The sequence below is a fragment of the Ovis canadensis genome, chromosome 12, assembly GCF_042477335.2.
Source record: "Ovis canadensis isolate MfBH-ARS-UI-01 breed Bighorn chromosome 12, ARS-UI_OviCan_v2, whole genome shotgun sequence".
In the NCBI taxonomy this organism is placed as follows: domain Eukaryota; kingdom Metazoa; phylum Chordata; class Mammalia; order Artiodactyla; family Bovidae; genus Ovis; species Ovis canadensis.
Window position 1 is genome coordinate 91520342 of NC_091256.1, and position 18897 is coordinate 91539238.

The 18897-nt window shown below is 60.2% G+C and overlaps 1 protein-coding gene and 1 long non-coding RNA gene across 3 annotated transcripts in view; one reads left to right on the forward strand and one right to left on the reverse strand.

Moving 5' to 3' along the window:
• The window catches only part of NAV1 (neuron navigator 1), a 195302-nt gene that overhangs the window by 61434 nt on the left and 114971 nt on the right, over positions 1-18897 (reverse strand). For both annotated transcript variants that reach the window (XM_069545079.1, XM_069545078.1), the window contains exon 6: positions 16926-17291. In XM_069545079.1, coding sequence (XP_069401180.1) covers positions 16926-17291 — 366 coding nt within the window. The remainder of the gene's footprint in view (positions 1-16925; positions 17292-18897) is intronic.
• On the forward strand, positions 648-9249 carry LOC138416228 (uncharacterized). Its single transcript, XR_011247594.1, has 2 exons — positions 648-5696; positions 6003-9249. It is a non-coding gene; the product is annotated as an uncharacterized lncRNA (long non-coding RNA).

Below are 18897 nucleotides of genomic sequence, written 5' to 3' on the forward strand. Positions count from 1 at the left end.
TAACTGTTGCTTCTTGACCAGCATACAGATTTTCAGGAGGCAGGTCAGGTGGTCTGGTATTCCCATCTCTTTCAGAATTTTCCACCATTTGTTGTGATCCACACAGTCACAGGCTTTGGTGTAGTCAATGAAGCAGAAGGAGATGTTCTTCTGGAATTTTCTTGCCTTTTCTATGATTCAACAGATGTTGGCAATTTGATCTCTGGTTCCTCTGCCTTTTCTAAAACCAGCCTGAACATCTGGAAGTTCACGGTTGATGTACTGTTGAAGCCTGGCTTGGAGAATTTTGAGCATTACTTTGCTAGTAGTTTGCTAGTAGTACTTTGCAGTAGTTTGAGCATTCTTTGGCATTGCCTTTCTTTGGGATTGGAATGAAAACTGACCTTTTCCAGCCCTGTGGCCACTGCTGAGTTTTCCAAATTTGCTGGCATATTGAGTGCAGCACTTTAACAGGAGGAACTTTGTAGGCGAAGTAACGTCTCTGCTTTTTAATACACTGTCTAAGTTTCTTATTCCCTAGACAGCATACCTATCGCCCTCAAGCTCTGCCTGACCTCCATTCTGCACCTGTTATATTTAACTCTGTGCTAATCACATCCCGTGTTTACAGCACTCTCTTTGCAGACCACCCCTTATAGTTCTTCTTCTTCTTCTTTTTTTTTTTTTGGCCTTATAGAAAGGGGGCCACAGTAAAACTCACCAAAGACAATGGACCCAACTACCGGGCTACCTGTTGCTGGCCTAGGAGTATTCTTAAAACAATGAAGAGGAAAAGTCCAAGACCCTTACACGTTTGCTCCTCATCACCCACCCCTGACTGGAGCCCTCATCTGGACAGTCTCCCGGACTCCTCAGGCAGGGGCCCCTTTCCTGAAGCATAAGCCTGCTGTGTCCCAGCTGAGGAGTGAAGCCAGCTTCCTGTTTTCTCTGGACTCTGCCTCTGTATTTTGAATTCAGCACTGGTAGGCAGAGAAAGCCAAAATTTTTGGCGGCATCACAGAGGATCCTGAGGGGGTGACTGGCACCCGAGTGCAAGTACCAGAGGCTGCTCAGGAAGCGGAAGCCCTCGCTTCCTCCAGCACGAGGTTGGGGGGCGTGCTCATGGGGGTTGACTGTGGGGGGAAAGAACAGCTCACACTGTGCAAGCGTCTGCCATCATCCAGGGAGCATTTTCAGTTGACAGATCAGGAAGAAAAGGATCGCAAGATGTGAAGATTTTCACGCAGGGTAAGAAAAAAAGTGGGGTCCAGTAGCAGGGAATTCCTGGTAACTTGACCCCGGCGGTGAGGAAGGAGGGGCTGCTAGAGGAGAAGGGGCTGCACCAGAACCCCTGCTTCTGAGAGGCGCTGAGTGTGGAAGGTAAGGTCTGTCCCAACCCCAAAGTGACCTGAGCAAACAGGGAAGCCTGGGCCTTAGAAATGGGCAGGTTAGATCCTCAGTTTCTTAAACCAGCAGAGACAGCATGAGCAACAGTGCTTTCTTAAGGCCCAAAGGACTGAGCTGAGGTGACGGAGCCCGAGCAGCTGCCTCTCCGGGCCTGAGCCGCGCAGGTGGCGGCCGTGCAGAGACCCAGGCCAGTGCTCCGGCGGCTCCCACCGCCTGGCCTGTGGCTCCCACCGCCTGGCCTGTGGCTGTGCGGTGTTAGGGCTTCCCTGACGGCTCAGGTGGTGAAGACGCTGCCTGCAATGCAGGAGACAGGGTCAGATTCCCGCGTTGGGAAGATCTGCCGGACTCCAGTATTCCTTCCTGGAGAATCCCATGGACACAGGAGTGTGGCAGGCTACAGTCCATAGGGTCGCAGAGAGTGGGACAGGACTGGCTGAGCACGCACAAGGTGGAGGAGCCCTTCCCTGCTTCCCGCCCCCAGGGAGGTGCCGATGGGCTGTGAGGCCCGAGGAGGATCGCATCGCCATCCGGCTCCAGTCCTGAGCGCCCAGGCCTCTCACCTGGGGCTGCCGCTCTACTGTCCCAGCGGGGGAGACCTCGCCAGGGGACTCCGTCCTGGGTCCTTGGACAGTCCTGCTGGGAGGGGGCCGTTTCTGAGGGTGCAGACACTGGTCAAGTTTTCCAGATACGCTTTGCGTCCAAAGGGGAGTGAGGGGCTGCAGGGAGCCCAGTACCAAGCCCTCAGTGCCCCCTAGCATGCGGGGGGTGGGTTTTCATTCCCTTTACTCTCTCTGGGGGGTCTGGATGGTGAGATTTAGGAAAGGCACAGCAGGTCGCAGGCTGAGTGGCTCTGGGGGGAATCACAGCGAGGTGGGCTCTGCAGCAGCATCGCCCACCTCACTCGGAGGCCGGTGTCCCCGGGGGAAGACCCCCAGCCGGCACCTCATCTTCACCCCCACTCTAAATGGAGGGTGAGGGGGACGTATCTTCCGTGCTGGGCCAGCCTGGGTCATCTGGGAACAGCTTAGGGGAGTGCACCGAGAGAGCTCCTCTTGAGCCTCGGCCAGCATGGAATGCCACCAGCAGGGGATGTTTTCCACCAGGCCTAGCTGTGAATTCTCCCTGAGGTTTTCTCCTCCATGCTTCCTGGCAGAGCCTGGAGGGAGGGAGAGGAAGCTGAACGGTAAGGCACAGGGGTTACCTGGAGGGCGGGAAGGTTCCCAGTCACCCCCCACCAGGACCCAGTGACGCCCCTCAAGCCCAGAGCCCTGGGCTTCGCCCCACCTCGCACCTCAGCCGCCCCCCTCCCCTGGCCCTCCGCAGCCCCTGCATTTCACCCCCACGGCCCGTAGGGGGCTGAACAGAAACAGAGCAAGTCAGCCCGCCGCTCAGCCTGGGGAGGGCTCGCCGCTCTCTGCGCCCCGCGTCCTCGGGAGGACTGTGGGCTAGAGCAGGGGTCTGCAGCCTCGGGGATCTAATGCCGGATGGCCTGAGGTGGAGCTAGCCCAAGAGGGACAGAAATACAGCGCACGGTGAGCGGACCGCGTTGGCTCGTCCTGAAACCACCCCCACCCGTCCACCCGTCTGTGCACAAGCCTGTCTGCCTCAGAACTGGTCCCCGGTGCCAAAATGGTTGGGGCCCGCCGGGCTGGGGCACCTGTAACCCCCTCCTCCTTGGGCCTGGTTCCTGCCAGAACCCAACAGAACAGCCCCCTCTCTCTTCAAGGAGGAAGGTGGGCTGCAGGAGGGCCCACCCTCCTCTACCTTGACCCCTCCTCCCACGGCAGAGGCCACTGAGGACCGCTCCCTGCAGGCTCGGCTCCTTAAGCAAGGAGCCTGCAGATTAGCGTCTGCTCCTTTCCGCCAGCCGGTCACTGGGTCTTTGGGCACTGTGGGTGACGGGACGCAGGTGCTGTCTGGGGTCTTTTGTGGAGACAGGAGTCATGGTCTCCTCGCCGGCACCCCGACCTCACCCACCATGGGGGACGGCGGCACACCTGCCTTGAGAACGGGGGCCCACAGGTGTGACTAAGCTCTGCTTTCCGGGCCCCAGGCTGGGGCGGGGTGGCGGCGAGACAGCTGCTGACAGGGAGGTGCTTTTCCAGAAAAAAGACCAGCCGCAGAGGAAAGGGCCCAGTCGCCGCCTCCTCACTGAGCCCTCGGGAGCCAGGGCCCCGTGCGTCCCCGCGCCAGGCTCCTGGGTCCTCGGTGGACTTTCTGTCTCAGCTGAGGAAGGCCTGGGCTCTCAGGGCCCTGCATAACCTTGCGAGGTCTCCGCCCGGCGCCCAGCGGCCCCAACCCCCTCCAGGCCCCCTGGGGGGATGTTCTCTACCCGCCTGCCAACCCCGGGGGCAGCTTCTCTGCCCGCCCTTGTCCTCGCGGGCAGGGCCGGGGGTCTCAAGAAGGGCAAGTGAGCTGCTCAGGGCCCTCCTGCAGACCAGGCCGCTGGGCTCGGAGGGAAGGGGGGATGAAGAGTGGCCGTGACGGGCCTGGAGTTGGCAACCCTGGACCAGGCCGAGACGTCCCCGCAGCAGCGAACGAGCCAGCTGTGTGCTGCTCCCAAATGTTTACACGGCCTCTAAGGAGGCCGGCCATCCCGCCAGCCGCAGCTGGGAGAGGCGGCATCCTGCCGGAGCACACACAGTGGGCGGCTGCTCCACGTCTTCCCAAGCATCAGCGTGTCTGTGGTCCAAGGGCGCAGGACGGCGCGGTGGTGATGGAGCCGGCAGGAGCTGCCCCCATGAGGGCCTGCGGACCCTCCGCTGCCGGGGCAGATACGATGCGAGTGTGTGTGAGTGTGTGTGAGTGTTTGAGGGTGTATGCATGCACGTGACAGTGTGTGTGTGAGTGTGCACGTGTGTGTATGTGTGCGTGTGTGTGCTCGCGTGTGCGTGCTCATGTGAGTGTGTGCTCGCGTGTGCACTCATGTGTGTGCTCATGTGTGCGTGTGCGCTCACATGAGTGTTTGTGCGCGGCGTGTGCTCATGTGTGTGTGCATGTGTGAACCTTGTGTGCACACGTGTGCGTGTGCTCATGTAAGTGTATGTGTGCATGTGTATGCTCATGTGTGTGCGTGTGTATGTGTGTGTGCTCATGTTAGTGTGTGCGTGTGTGTGCTCGTGTGCGTGTGTGTGCTCACGTGAATGTGTGAGTGTGTGTACCAGTGTGAGATCCCCGAGAACAGAGCACTGGTTTCAGGGCGACCGAAGCCCCCACTGCCCCAGGCTCCCCGTTTCTGAGCTGCATCTCCAACCTCACCCAGGCCGAGAAGGTGCTGGAAATGCCTGTCTCCTTTCACCCCCAGCCCTGCTCACCACCTCTGCCTCCTCCCCCGCCTCTGCTCCAGCCAAGTGACCCCCACAGCTTCCGTCCCCCACTCAGACCCTCTGCAACACAAGACAGATCGGGTGGCTCCTCTGCCGGAGCCTGCCTGTGGCTGCCCCCCAGCTGCACACTGGCCCCTGGCTCCCCCAACCTCGTTTCTGATCGCATTCTGTTCGGTCTAATCTGCGTCAGCCACGCTGACCTCCCTGCAGTCCCTGAACGCGTGCTCACTCTTGCCCCAGGGCCTTTGCACATGCTCTTCTGGACAGTTTTCCCTGACGCGCCTTCTAGCAGCCCGCGCTCATCACCCTGCCCCTCGCCCTGCTCTGTCTCCCCCGCGGCGCCCAGGGCCGCCCGCTGGCTTGCTTGCCATCTCTCCTTTGTGCACGAGTCTAAGAATGATGACTTCTCCCTGCTGGGTCCCCCAAGTGCCTCACTGACAGTGTGAGCAAGCAGCTTGAGGAGGGCTGTGTTACCCCTTTCCTTTTGGATGGTGAAGCTTAAGTCATCATCCAGGGTCATGCAGGCAGTAGCGACAAACAGAAGAAATCGGGGCGGGAGGCCTCCGGAGGGTATCTCCACCGTCGCCAGCCTCTCAAGAGCAGGAAAGTAACCACAGGGACCGGAGGAGACACAAGAGACAGGACAGCTGCAGCCGCCCAGACTGCAGGGCTGCCTGCTCAGAGCTGGGAAGGGCAGGGCCTCACATGGGAGCCTCCAGGCAAGGCTAAGCACAGGCTCAGGGAGGCCGTGGGGGCGAGTGGCTCAGAGGGGCAGAGACGGGCGGCTGGCCCTCCTCTTCTAATGACACTCGGCAGAAAGCCCGTGTCCTGGAAGCCGCTGCTGCCACAAGTCCCACACCCGGGCCTGTCCACGTGGCTGCACCCACGGAGACGATGTCACTTCTGAACAGCCCCTGGTCATCAGACACACAAGGGCTCAGCCAGAAGCCAGATGAGGAGGCTAAAAGATGGAAAACATGGCAGGTGAGAAAGGGGCCAAGAAACGGGCTTGACGGGGCCGGGGCAGCAATCAGGAGGGGAGGGCGGCAGCTCCGGCAGGGCTGCCTCTGGAGGAGAGGCCGCACTGGGAAGGTGGCGCAGGGCGCACGGCAGACCCTCTTCATGCGAGCCGGCCAAGGCGGGCAGGGCAGCAGGCTATGAGACCCTGGTCCCTCCTACTCTCTGAGCTGGACAGTCCCCTGCACCTCTCCGAGACTCCCTGGCCTGTCTGGGTGCTGTCCCCTTCCCCGGCCAGTGGGGCCTGTGCGCACACAGCCTCTTTGTATCCAGCCCCGCACACCACGTCTGGACGGCTCTCACTTGCATTCCCGGCTGCCCGTCACAGAGGCACCAGTCCCAGCATCAGCCTGTCCACCCGTCTCTCCGAATCCTGTCCCGTGTGTTCACGGGTGCCGGTCCGTGCTGCACAGCCACCCGCCTTCGGTCTCTGGACCTGGCTCGTTCTGCCTGTCTTTCAAACCCAGACCTTCATGCATCTGCCTGCGCTGGTCCACCGTCTCTGACGTGCAGCGGAGAGCCTCCGGGGGCAGCGCACTCACAGCTCGGCAGGCGAGTGCCCGGCCTGGCTGGCTGGCCCTCCTTCAGCCACCATGAATGGTGTTTTGCTGCCTGGCCAGACATCTGATAGGCCAGAGACCAGAGGGGCCTGTCGCGAGCATCCTGGGACAGCATGGCCTCTGATCCCCAGTCAGCAGAGCTAGACTCACAGGGTGGGCGCTCCTCTGCCCTGAGCTCCCCGCGGCGGTTGCTCTGTGGTTTGCAGAGTGCAACCCCATCCTTGCAGACGGAGCAGTCGCTCAGGGGCATCGAGGAAGCCTCCCACAGGGACCCCTTGGCCAGCCAATGGCACGACTGTGGTGCCCGGGGAGCTGACTGCAGCAGCAGGAAGGCCTGTGGTCACCACTGCTAAGCTTAGGGCCCCAGCACGGCGCACGGAGGGGAGAGGTCCCCAGGGGCAGAGGGCGGAGGTGGGTGAGCCGGAACTGGCAGGGGACCGTGAGGTGGGGAGCGGGGTGTGGGGGTCAGAGGCCTGGTTCTGCTCTGGTACCCCCACTTTCAAGCTGTGAGCTCCTGGCGAGCCGGCAAGGCCGAGCCCCAGTTCCCCCTCTTTTGTCCCGGGAAACGCGTCAGTCACTCAGTCGTGTCTGACTCTGCGACCCCATGGACTCTGGCCGCCCCCGGCCCCTCTGTCCGTGGGATTCTCCAGGCAGGAATACTGGAGTGGGCTGCCATTCCCTTCCTCAGGGGATCTTCCCGACTCAGGGATCGAGCCCAGGTCTTCTGCAGCCAGATTTTCTCTACCGTCTGAGCCACCAGGGAGCCTAAAATCAGGAGGAAGCGCCTGACTCACAGTCATTAAGGCTCAATACGGGAGCGTTCTGTAAACTGCACACGCACGCAACTGTTGAAAGAATTATAGAAGAGCGCAAGTCACTTCAGCAAAAACCGTGCACACAAGTTCCAGGAGGACCCAGAGCCGAACAGCATCATGGCGCAGCGGGGTGAATTTGGGGAGGCTGCAGGTGCGAGGTGTGCCCGGAGCGACAGTGAGTGACCAGGCATCACCCCCTCAGGAAGCAGAGCTCCCTCTGCAGATGGCCTTCAGACCTGCACGGCTTCTGTTTTCAAGCGGCTGACCAAGAGGAGGGAGGGAGATGACATTTGCTGCGCACCTGCTGTTTACCAAGCACATTATTACAACATATTCCATAACACCCTCACCGCAACTCTATTCCTGTTTGACCATCCCCACTAGAATGGACGGCAGCCTTCCCAAAGCCTCAGAGATGGGGTCTGAACCTCCTCCTAACTTGGGCCCCTTCTGTAATACCAGACGGCACGGACTGTCCAGGCACTCCGAGAACCCAGCGAGCTCATCCCAGAGCAGAAGGTGTCAGAGAAAGCTGGAGGCTGAGAATGAAAGAGGAGAGGCAGGCGGACAGGCAGGCTGGTGGGGATGAGCCCAACCCTCTCAACAGCTGCTGCAGCCTTTGTCCATCTTGACTGTCAATGAGCTTGTATGTCCGCAAACTCAGGGGAAGCCCAGCAGCTCAACTGTAGGTCACAGGACACACTGAGGGGCCCTCCTCAGCCTCCATCCGTTGCCCTGGCAACCAGCGCACATCCACCTGCCCCTCTGGAGTACCTGGCTCACTCCAGCCTTCCAGTGACCCTGTTGGGTCCGCACAGACCTGGTGACCCCGATGAACCCCACACAGACTCAGCAGTGCTTTCACTGTCCTCTTTCAGGAATTACGGGTGTTTTGAAAGCCAGCAGCTCTCTAAAGCCACCCCTCCTTCCAAGCAGACTGAGAGATCTGACTCCACAGCCTCCGCTCTTCCCGTCTTCCCTCCTCATCACTGATGCTGCCTGGGCTGCCCCGACACCCTCCCTGCAGTGGCTGCTCCCGGAACGCAGACAGAGCCCCCTGCAGGCACCCGTGACGCTCGGCCTTCGTGGAGCAGCAGGAAGCACCGGGATGCCCCGCCTCCTGGCCCTCTGGGTGGACATGCGCTCCCCCAGGACCCCCGGGTCCAGCCACCACCGAGGCGACCCCCACAGGACGAGCCCTGCACGGGCTTCCTTTCCTCCCCAACGCACTTCCCCACCCGCGTCAGGGCTTCTGGAACTGTCTCTGAAATAAGCTACTTGCACTCAAACCTCGCCTCAAGTTCTGTCCCTGGGGACCTCATCCAGAGCACGCTTCATGCACACACATGCGCGCCCAAGGCACGGGCAGCCCTGTCGTGGCGGCAAGGGGCCATGGCCACGGGTGGTGCTCGGCGCAGTGTGCCACGGCGCGCGCCACGTGCTGGACCCGTGGCCAGGGTTTCCAGGCCACACGTGGGTACTGCCTGCACAGGCAGCAGCGCTCAGGACGCAGCCGTCCCGCCCACTCAGTTAGTCACGTTCCCTCTGAGGCTCAGAAACATCATGTTCAAGCGTGAAGGTCAGCACACGCTTCTCCAAGAACTGTCCTGTATTTCAGAAGGTGCCTGTGACTGCTGACAGCCACCAGCTTGCTACTGTCAGTCACCAAGCGGCTATCATCGAACACTCACTATACACGAAGTAAGCATACTCTCGAGCTCAGTCCTCGCATGAGCCTTACAGACCAGGCGTGACCACTGCTGCCTTTTCCAGCCGAGGGAACTCAGACAGACGGAGAGCGCGCCCCCAGCTCAAGACAAGAGCTGAGCCCTGTCCAGCCCTGAGCCGGCTCCACACTGCTCGGCAACTCCGCCAGCTGCCACGGGCCTGAGCTGGCCCGTGCTGGCAAGCCTGCTCACAAAGGCCGGCTTATCTAACTGCACGCCACAGGACGAAAAGCACGTCAAGACGCTGTCAAAAAGCAAAACAAGGCCACCCCGAGCAGTCTGAGCCCAAACTCGAACTCAGGCGGTAGGTTTAAGAAAGCTTAGCCAGATACACTAACAGCTCCTCATAAAGACAGAGATGACCAGTCAGATGGACAGAACAGTACGCTGGGACTAGAATAAACGTATTTCAAAGCAACAGTTCTTTACACTTTTTAAAGAACACTTTCTTTACACTTTTTAAAGAACACTTTCTCTTTTCCACCTGACCCTCCCAAGACACAAATGATGACCCTCTTACACATGAACGAGCTGAGACTCAGAGGGGCTGGCGGCTTGCTTGGAGCCGCAGAGCAAGCTAGCAGGGGCTCAGGACGGAGTCCAGAGGCCCAGAGGCCCCTTTCCCTGCACCCAGAGGCTGCCAGCCAAGGCCTCGTGCACAAGTCTGCAGGTGACACTGTCTCGCCAGGTGTCACCTCGAAGAGACATAGCCCCGTCCACATCTCATTTTTCTCCTGCTGGGGACACAGCAGGCAGCCCCTCCCTTCCAGGTGTGATGCCCTGCAAGGGCAGAAATGGCTTCCCTCATAAACCTGAATGCTGGGTCCTCCCCAGGACAGCCTCAGCCTCTGCCCCAATCCTGGGTTCCACAGGCACAGGACGGGATGGGGGCCCTGGTCCACGGGCGGGATGCCTGCCGAGAAACAGGAGGCAGGCCAAGCAGGACGAGCCTGCTCCTGGCCGGTCACACGGCAGGTCCGCCTCCTTCCCAACAAACCCAGCAGATGCGGTGCCTGCAGGAGGATGTGGTCACTGGGCAGGGTGTCTTGGGATCTGGAGCCCAGCAAGTGATGCCCCTTCCTGGGAGGGGGCCACTGAGGCCCAGGCCGCTCAGCAAGGCAGAAGGGTTTCTTTAAGGCTTGGGCACCTGCGTCTGGAAGCCAAGAGCCAGCCTGGAGGAGGCCAGGGCCCATGGTTTATGTTATGTGACATTTTTCAAAGTCAGGCAGTTTAGTGCCAAGAACACGAAGGCACTAAGCTCTGAGCACCGCTCAAGAGGATGAGCTGGGGGTGTGAAGACGCCACCCAGGGCGGGGACCACCTGGCCCCAGAGACACGCTGTCCGTGGCACACTGCAAGGCTCCGTATAAGGCTCTGCGGCCTGGGTCTCTGGAGGGTGGTCTTGCAGGGCTGCTGAGACCACACTCTACAGCACGCGAAGGGCTCCTGAGAGGGTGTGAGAGGCAGTGCTGCTGTTGATCAGCTGGGTCTCCCGTCTGCCCCCCAAGACCAGCGTTCACACAGACGGACCTGGAGATAGCGAGAGGCACGTCCATGTCCATGGCAGGAGGGCACACATGGCCTGTGCACACACATACACGTACACATGGCCCATATACATGTTTGCACACAGATGCGCCATACACACCTGCACACACACACACACACAGCCCATACACAACACGTGCATGCACACACACAGCCCATACACAACACACACACACACACACACAGCCCATACACAACACGCACACACACACACACAGTCCATACACAACACGCACGCACACACACACACAGCCCATACACAACACACACATGCATGCACACACACACACAGCCCATACACACATGCACACACACACACACAGCCCATACACAACACACACACACACAGCCCACACACAACACGCACACACACACAGCCCATACACACATGCACACACACACACAGCCCATACACAACACACACACGCATGCACACACACACACACAGCCCATACACACATGCACACACACGCACACAGCCCATACACAACACACACACACACAGCCCATACACAACACGCACACGCACACACACACAGCCCATACACAACACACACACGCACACACACACAGCCCATACACAGCATGCACACACACACACAGCCCATACACACATGCACACACACACACAGCCCATACACACATGCACACACACACACAGCCCATACACAACACACACACACACAGCCCATACACAACACGCACACACACACACACACAGCCCATACACAACACGCACACACACACATACACAGCCCATACACAACACGCACACACACACAGCCCATACACAGCATGCACACACACACACAGCCCATACACAACACGCACACACACACACACAGCCTATACACAACACGCACACACACACACACGCACACACACAGCCCACACACAATGCACACACACGCACACAGCCCATACACAACACACACACACACATGCACACACACGCACACACAGCCCATACACAACACACGCATGCACACACGCACACAGCCCATACACAACACGCACACACACGCACACACAGGCACACACACGCACACACAGCCCATACACAGCATGCACGCACACACAGCCCATACACAACAAGCACACACACGCACACGCACACACAGCCCATACACAACACGCACACACACACACAGCCCATACACAACACGCGCACACACACACACACAGCCCATACACAACACGCGCATGCACACACATGCACACACAGCCCAAACAACACACACACACACGCACACACATGCACACACACACAGCCCATACACAGCATGCACACACACACACAGCCCATACACAACACGCACACACACGCACACACACACAGCCCACACACAGCCCATACACAACACACACACACAGCCCATACACAAACACGCACACACACACACGCAGCCCCTGTACCTGGAGGCTGCTTTCCCCTCCACAGGGGCCGCCGCCCCCTTTCCAGCTCCAACCCTGGGGGCCACAGATGGCTGTGGAGCGTCTCCTTCCTTAGATGAAACCCTAGACCTTCCTATTTTCAGAAAAGGAAATTCCTTTTCTCTTCTCAGGGGCAGAAATGCACCGCACCGTCACCGAGGACAGGGCCAGGCCGGCGCTGTCCAGGGCGCTGTGTTCTGGGCATCATCCCAGCAGGACCGCGGCAGGCAGGCGAGTCCGGCGCCCGGTGTTAGAGGGCTGTTGGCGGCCTGCTTGCGCAGGGCGGTGAGAACGGCAGGGAGCTGCGACTCTGGGCCGTTGCGGGAAGAACTGAAACGAATGAGCTCGTCTGTGTCTGGAGAAGAGGCTCTGAGCTGGCACTGAGAACAGCACCAAACGTCCGGATGGAGCTTCCACTCGGCCTTTCCCTCTCAGATGACAACATCCTAGTCGCTGGGCGGAAGTGAAGCGGATGCAGGGGGCACTTGGGCGCGTCCCGTCATCTTACTCTATCTGCAGGTGAATAAGCCCCATCAGGCTTCCTGGTGGTAAAGAGCCTGCCTGCCAACTCAGAAGATGCGAGTTCGCTCCGTCAGTGGGGAAGATGCCTGGAGGAGGTCACGGCAACCCACTCCAGTATTCTTGCCTGGAGAGGCCCATGGACAGAGGGGCCTGGTGGGCTACAGTCCATGGGGTCACAAAGAGTCGGACACGACTGAAGTAACTGAGACGCACACACAAGCCCCCCGTCACTGTGCCCACGCAAATCAAGGCTGAGAGAAGCTGTTGAGGTTACTATGCAGAAGATTTCTTAAAGGGAAGACGGACTAGCCCCAAATCACCAAGAAGTGTCAGAAAAATACGGCTTCCTGAGGTAGCAGAGGACCTGCTGTGGCAGGCAGGGCGGGAGACGCGGAGTCTATACTTTTTAAAACCCCCGTGGTGATGAAACCCTTGGAGGGAAACACTGGGGAAAAGGTTTGGCAATAATCTCTTGGCTATGACATCCCCATGCAGGCCACAGGAGGAACAGCAGATGAAAACTTCACGCATTAAAGGACACCGTCAGGAGAAGGAAGCGGCAGCCCGCAGGATGGGAGGAATGTGTGCGAATCACGTCGCGTGTCTGATGAGAGATCAACGTCCAGAACACATGAAGGGCTCCTACAACTCAGCCAGAACCACCAAGCGGCCTAGCTGAGAAGATGGACAGAGGGCCTGGACGAGCACTTCTCCGAAGAAGACGTGTAAATGGCTGAGAAACACGAGGGAAGACGTTCAGCACCTCTAGTCATTAGGGAAACAGAGATTAGAGCCACAGGGAGACACTGCTTCCCACCCATCAGGGTGACTGTTATCAAAGAACACACACACAGAAAACAGCGACTGTGGGCGAGGAAGAGGGGTCGCCATAACCCTTGCCATCGCTGGTGGGAATGAAAAATGCTGCAGCTGCTGTGGGAAACAGGACGGTAATTCCTCAAAAAATTAAACGTACAACTATCCAGCAACACCACCGCTGCGAACAAACCCACAGAATTGAAAGCAGATTCTCAAGCAGATATTTGTGCACCCTTGTCCGTAGCAAGCTATTTACGAGAGCCAAAAGCGGAAGCAGCCCAGATGCATGGCAACGGGTAAACGGAGAAGCTAATGCGGTGCGCATACACAGTGGAACATTACTTGGCCCTGAAAAGGAAGGCAGTTGTGACGCCTGCTGTGGATGAACCTTGAGGACTTACTGCCGAGTGACATAAGCCAATCAGAAAGAGGCAAATACTGTGTGAGCCCACGGCTGTGAGGTTCCTGGAGGCGTCAGGCTCATAGAGACAGAGAGTGCAGGGGCAGGGCTGGGGGCGAGGGAGTGCGCGTCTCACACGTGCAGAGCTTCAGCTTGGGAAGGTGAAAAAAGCCCCGGGGATGAACACTGGTGATGGACCCGAATGGAACTGATGCCACTGAACTCTCAAGCACGGTTAAGACGCTGGCCAAATATAAAGACACATTTTACCGCAATTGTTTAAGTGCTTGACTTTAGGTGCACCGTGGTGTACCATCCTGGTTTGCTGAGCTTCAGTTTGAAGAATCTGCCTTCCCTGAGCTCGGCTGGATGCACAACCCAGGAAAGGACCAGGCATTTGGATGGAGTGGGGGTGGGGTCTGACTCAGGGCTGAACGGGAACTTGGCAAGAGCTCCAGGTGGATGGCCCCCAGCAGGTGACTGCGGGCACTGGGAAAGCCTGGGGATCCCTGCCGTCCGCACCTCACCCGGATGGCTCGTGGCAGCTATCGGCCGGTGGGAGGGGGTGGCCTCGCCTGTCCCGCTGGCCCTGCGCTGGGGCTTCGGAGAGGCAGGAAGTGAGTGACCGTGGGCAGGGGCCGACGGGGAGATGAGGAGTTACTGCTGGGAGCGGAGGACAGTTCTGCCTGTTTTATACGTAGGAAAAGCAGTTTCCTCAGGAGCAGGGCGCTTGGTAAGTTACCAAACCTGGATGGGAACTGCAGTGGGGGAGGGAGGGCCAGGGAGAGGCTGGCAAGCATGGCTCAGGTTTGCTGGAACCGAGGACACTTCACTTCTAGCTTTCTAGAAAAAAACAACCCTTAACTGTGAAAACACATAACTGAGGAGCAACCGCTTACATTAAAATTACTGAGGAACATAACGTACTCCCTTCAACTCGGACTGCTCAAGGGCGCCGAGGCCCGCCGTGCTCGCAGTGCTGGTGGGGCAGCGCACACTGAGGCTCCCGGTGACTGGCTTTGAGCGCGGCTGCCAGTGCAGGCTCCCGCGACAGCCTACGTGAAGCTATCCTGGCTCCACCACTGCAGGGCACAGTGAGTCTGCCCGGCAGGTATCGCCCTGGACACTCTGCACCCCTGGGAACCGCAGGCGTCACTGGACTGTGGGGAGAGTGAACCCAGGGAGGGACGGTCCCGTGCATGGATTCCGGGCACACACGCCATCCAGGGGCACAGGACAAAGACAGGGTGCTCGAGGGTGGGTAAGGGCGTCTTCCCGGCCCCCCACCCCCCATCTGTGTCCCCAGGAATGGCTGGCTGCTGACATGTCTGTCCTTGCTGCCAACCCCGGCAGGGCTCTGCGGGACCGCCTAGTCCCCGGGGGGCAAGTCTGGGTCCTGCAGAGGGCAGGAGTCCCTACCGACCTTCGGAGAGGGCATTTTAACACTGATAGGGATAACAGTAACAATAATAGGAATAATGGCAATAAAAATGAGCTAATGTATATTGGGGCTTCCCTGGTGGCTCAGACAGTGAAGCGTCTGCCTACAATGCAGGAGATCTGGGTTCCATCCCTGGGTCGGGAAGATCCCCTGGAGAAGGAAATGGCAGCCCACTCCAGTACTCTTGCCTGGAAAATCCCATGGACCAAGGAGCCTGGTAGGCTACAGTCTATGGGGTTGCAGAGTCGGACACAACTGAGCGACTTCACTTCACTTCATTCAACGAGTACTGAGCATTTATGAAGAGCCAGGAGCTATTCCAAACACCCTTGTGATGAAAGCACTTAGCCTTCGTCGTCACCCGTTCTACAGTCACCTGCACTGAGCAGAGAGACGAACTGAAGCCTAGAGAGGCTAGGGGACTTGTCCAGGTTCACACAGCCTGTCAGCTGCCGGAGGCGCCCCCGCCAGCCTCAGACTGGGCTCTCTCCCAGGGCAGGGGCCTGGCTGGGGAGTGCTCTGCATGGCTCCTGTGTGCCTGGGGGGCCGGCTCTTCCGCCTCTGTCTGATGTGGGGGGCCCTGCAGGTGAGACCCTGGTCCTTCCCACACAGCAGGGCCTTCAGAGCCCTCAGCCCCAAGGCTTGTGCTTTTGACCTGTCCAGCTGGGTCAGGGGGCAGGACTGGACACTTTCTCAGAGAAGGAGGAAGGCTTCCTGGGACAGGGACCAGGCTCCTGGTGGCCCAGCACACCCTCCGTGCCCAGGAGGAGCTGGACAGCCGTCTCCGGTCACAGCCCCGGGCTGGCCGATCCGAGCGTGAGGTCGGCTGGCCCCTGGGACTTACAGAGAGTAAACAGCCCCGTTGGTGAGTCAGCTGTTTTGTTCCAGAGCAGCCTGTCAGCTGGACTGGCCCTGCTAGGCCCTCCCAGTACAGCCCTGGGGCGGGGAGCAGTGGACGGCCTGGACCTCATCTACTCCCACTCTCCTCCAATTCAAGCTGTTTACTGGGGCGAGGTGGGCCCGAGGGATCCGGGAGGGGCTCTGCGGCCTCCTGTGTGAGGGGGGAGTGGGGGTGGAGCCAGGCGGGGGAGGGGGTGGCAGGTGCTCAGACAGGGTGCCAGATACAGGGTGTGGGGGGGTGCCTGAGAGCCTCCAGGCGCGCCCGGGCTCTGGGCGCCCCCGGCTTGAACACCGAGACCCCAGCACCCCTCTCCTCCTGCCCTCTCCCCTTGCGTTCCAGACTTCTCCCCCGCCCCTCTGTCCAAGTTGCCCCACAAACCCACACCGCTTTTCCGGGGCAGAAAAAGACAAGAGGAAGAAGGCGGGAAAGAAGGGCTCGACAGGCTGGGTCGGATACAAGCTGCATCGCGTGCAGAGGTTTGCAGGAGAAACCAGGGGAGAGAGGGCGCCAGGGCCGGGCCCGGCGGAGGGAGCGGAGCTAGCGCTGCGCCCCGGGCCAGGGCTGCCAACAAACGCGCTGGCCTCTCTGCCAGCGGCCTTTCGGGGGACGGGTCGCTGTCACCCCGACTCTCCAGGCCCACACGCAGCCGGAGCCACTGGCCGGCAGGGGCGGAGACCAGGAGGGCGGGGCGAGGCGCAGAGTGACAGCTGCGGGGACGAGTGACGCGGCGCCCTCGCTGACCAATCAGCTCCCCCAGACGCCAGCCCCGTCGTCGCCCCCTCGGGTGCCCGGGACCGCACGCGGTCCTCGCCCCTGGTCACGGCGCAGCCCCCGCCTCGCGCCGAGGTTCATCCGCCCTACGGGGGTCCACGCGCCGGGCTGTCCGCGGTCCCCTCGGCCTCTCTGGGCTATTCGCTCCTCCGCGGTCCCCGTGAGCCGTCCCCCGCACCCCCGCCCCGGGGTCCGCCGGTCCTTCCCAGTCCGATCGGCGGACTGCCCGCCTCCCGGCGGCCCGCAGGCCAACCCTACCCAGTGGTGATGTCCTCGTCCTCCGTCATGGTCTTGCCCATGAGGTCGCTGTCGCTCATGTAGCCGGACTTGAGGTCCACGTCTTCCGAGTCCAGGGACTCCACCAGCTCCAGGCGCGAGATGTGGCCGAGCTTGCTCGGGGAGCGCATGGGCATGGTGTGCGCGTAGTGCGCGCGCTCCCCGTGCATGTACCAGGCGGGCGGCCCCTCCGAGCGGCAGCTGCCGCCCACCGACGGCGCGTCCCCGGCCTGCAGCCGTGGGCTGGACTGGCCGTAGCGCCAGGAAAGGGGCGACGAGCGGTTGGACAGGCTGGACACGCTGCGGGGGTTGGCGTCGTCACTGTCGTAGCAAGTCATCTCCAGGGAGCTGGGCAGGCAGAAAGGCACTGGTTAGCCTCTGGCCCTGCGAAGAGCCCTGAGCGCAGTCCTCAGGCACCCTGCGGTGCCTCCCTCCACCCTCCTGCCCCAGCTCCGCGGGGCCTCCAGGCGGCCTCTCAGGGTGTAGGCCCTGCTGCACATCAGCGCAGGTGTCAAAGGAAGAGGCCAGTGGGCAGAAGGGAAGGGATCCCACCCACTGCTGAGGGCACAGATTTTGTCATATGACCCCTGTTTGCCTCCTCTACTTATTAGACAGCGAGTCAGATTCCTCATCAACTTTCCCGAGTCTCCATCTCCTCGTCTGTCAAATGGAGATGAAGCTGTAACAGCTGCGTCATCATATACAGATTCAGAAGGACCACATACGAGTGCCTGGCATACAGCAGATGCTCAGTAAACCTGGGCGCAGGGTGGGAGGGGCCGCCCGAGAGGAGAAGGCCTCGGTCACCCACTTTGCTCAGAGTGTCCAGCACCTCTTCCCTGTTATGAGCTCAGGGTGAGCCGGATGGTGGGCCCTGTAGGAGCCCTGTGGGTGCGCAGGGACGGAGACGGCAGGGCGGCCAGTGAGCAGGCTCCCCGGCATGGCTGCTGACCAGCGTCTCCCCCTTGGGCCCTCCTGCCGGCCCTGTCATGCCTCGAGCACTCTCTCTCTCTAGTGACTCGGAGCTTGGGGAGCACGGAAGCGCCCTGAAGGGGGCACCCATGGTCCTGGGAGGTGGCCGGCCTCACTTCTGCTGCTCGGGAGGATTCTCTGCCCAACATGGGACTGGGCCTCACGCGGTACGGACTCAGTAGAAATAAGCTGCCCTGACGAGGGGACAGGAGAGAAGGAAGAGGGCGTGGCAGTCCCGGTGGGGACGGCGCTCTAGGGAAGCCTGTTTTCAGGGCAAACTTGGCACCAAGAGCAGCTGTGCCCCCGGTTCTGTTCTCCAGGCAGTGCGGTGAGGAGGCAGCCCTGACCTCACCGCTCATCTTTATCCCAAACACACCTCCAGACACCGCTGAGTCGGTGGCCGAAATTCTAGCTCAAACCTGGGTCCCTGATTTCCAGTCCCAGATCCCACCTTTCAGTCTTGCTCCTCTCTGGGGAGGACGTGTGTGGGGTGGACGGCGTGATGGGCCGGAGCGGGCTGAGGGGAGCAGCCTCACTTCCTCTGCAGCCCCAGCCCCCTGACTCAGACTCGCTCCTTGCGGGGGAATCGAGCTGGAGAACAGGGGAAGTGGCACGGGAGGAAAGGTTTCCAAAAAGGAACTAAGCTGAACTACAGGCAGCCTGTGACCCCAGGGTGGAAAGCGCCTTGCTGGGCGTGCTCACTGGGCCGTGAGCTCCTCCAGGACACAGCCCGTGTCTGTCCTGGGAGCTGCGCCCCTGGCTCGCTGGACGCAGAAGCACCCTGATCAGCCTGGGCGAGCCTGGCACGTGGCCCCTTCTCCCAGCCTCTCGCTGCTCCTCCTCTAACCCGGGCCCTGTGTGCACGTCCTGTCCGCTCCCAGGGCCGAGGGAGGGCTGATAAATGTGAAGCATTTAGTACGAGAGCCATCAAAGCTGAGGGGGTCGTTGTTTTGACTACCGAAGTGTGCACCAGGAATGATGC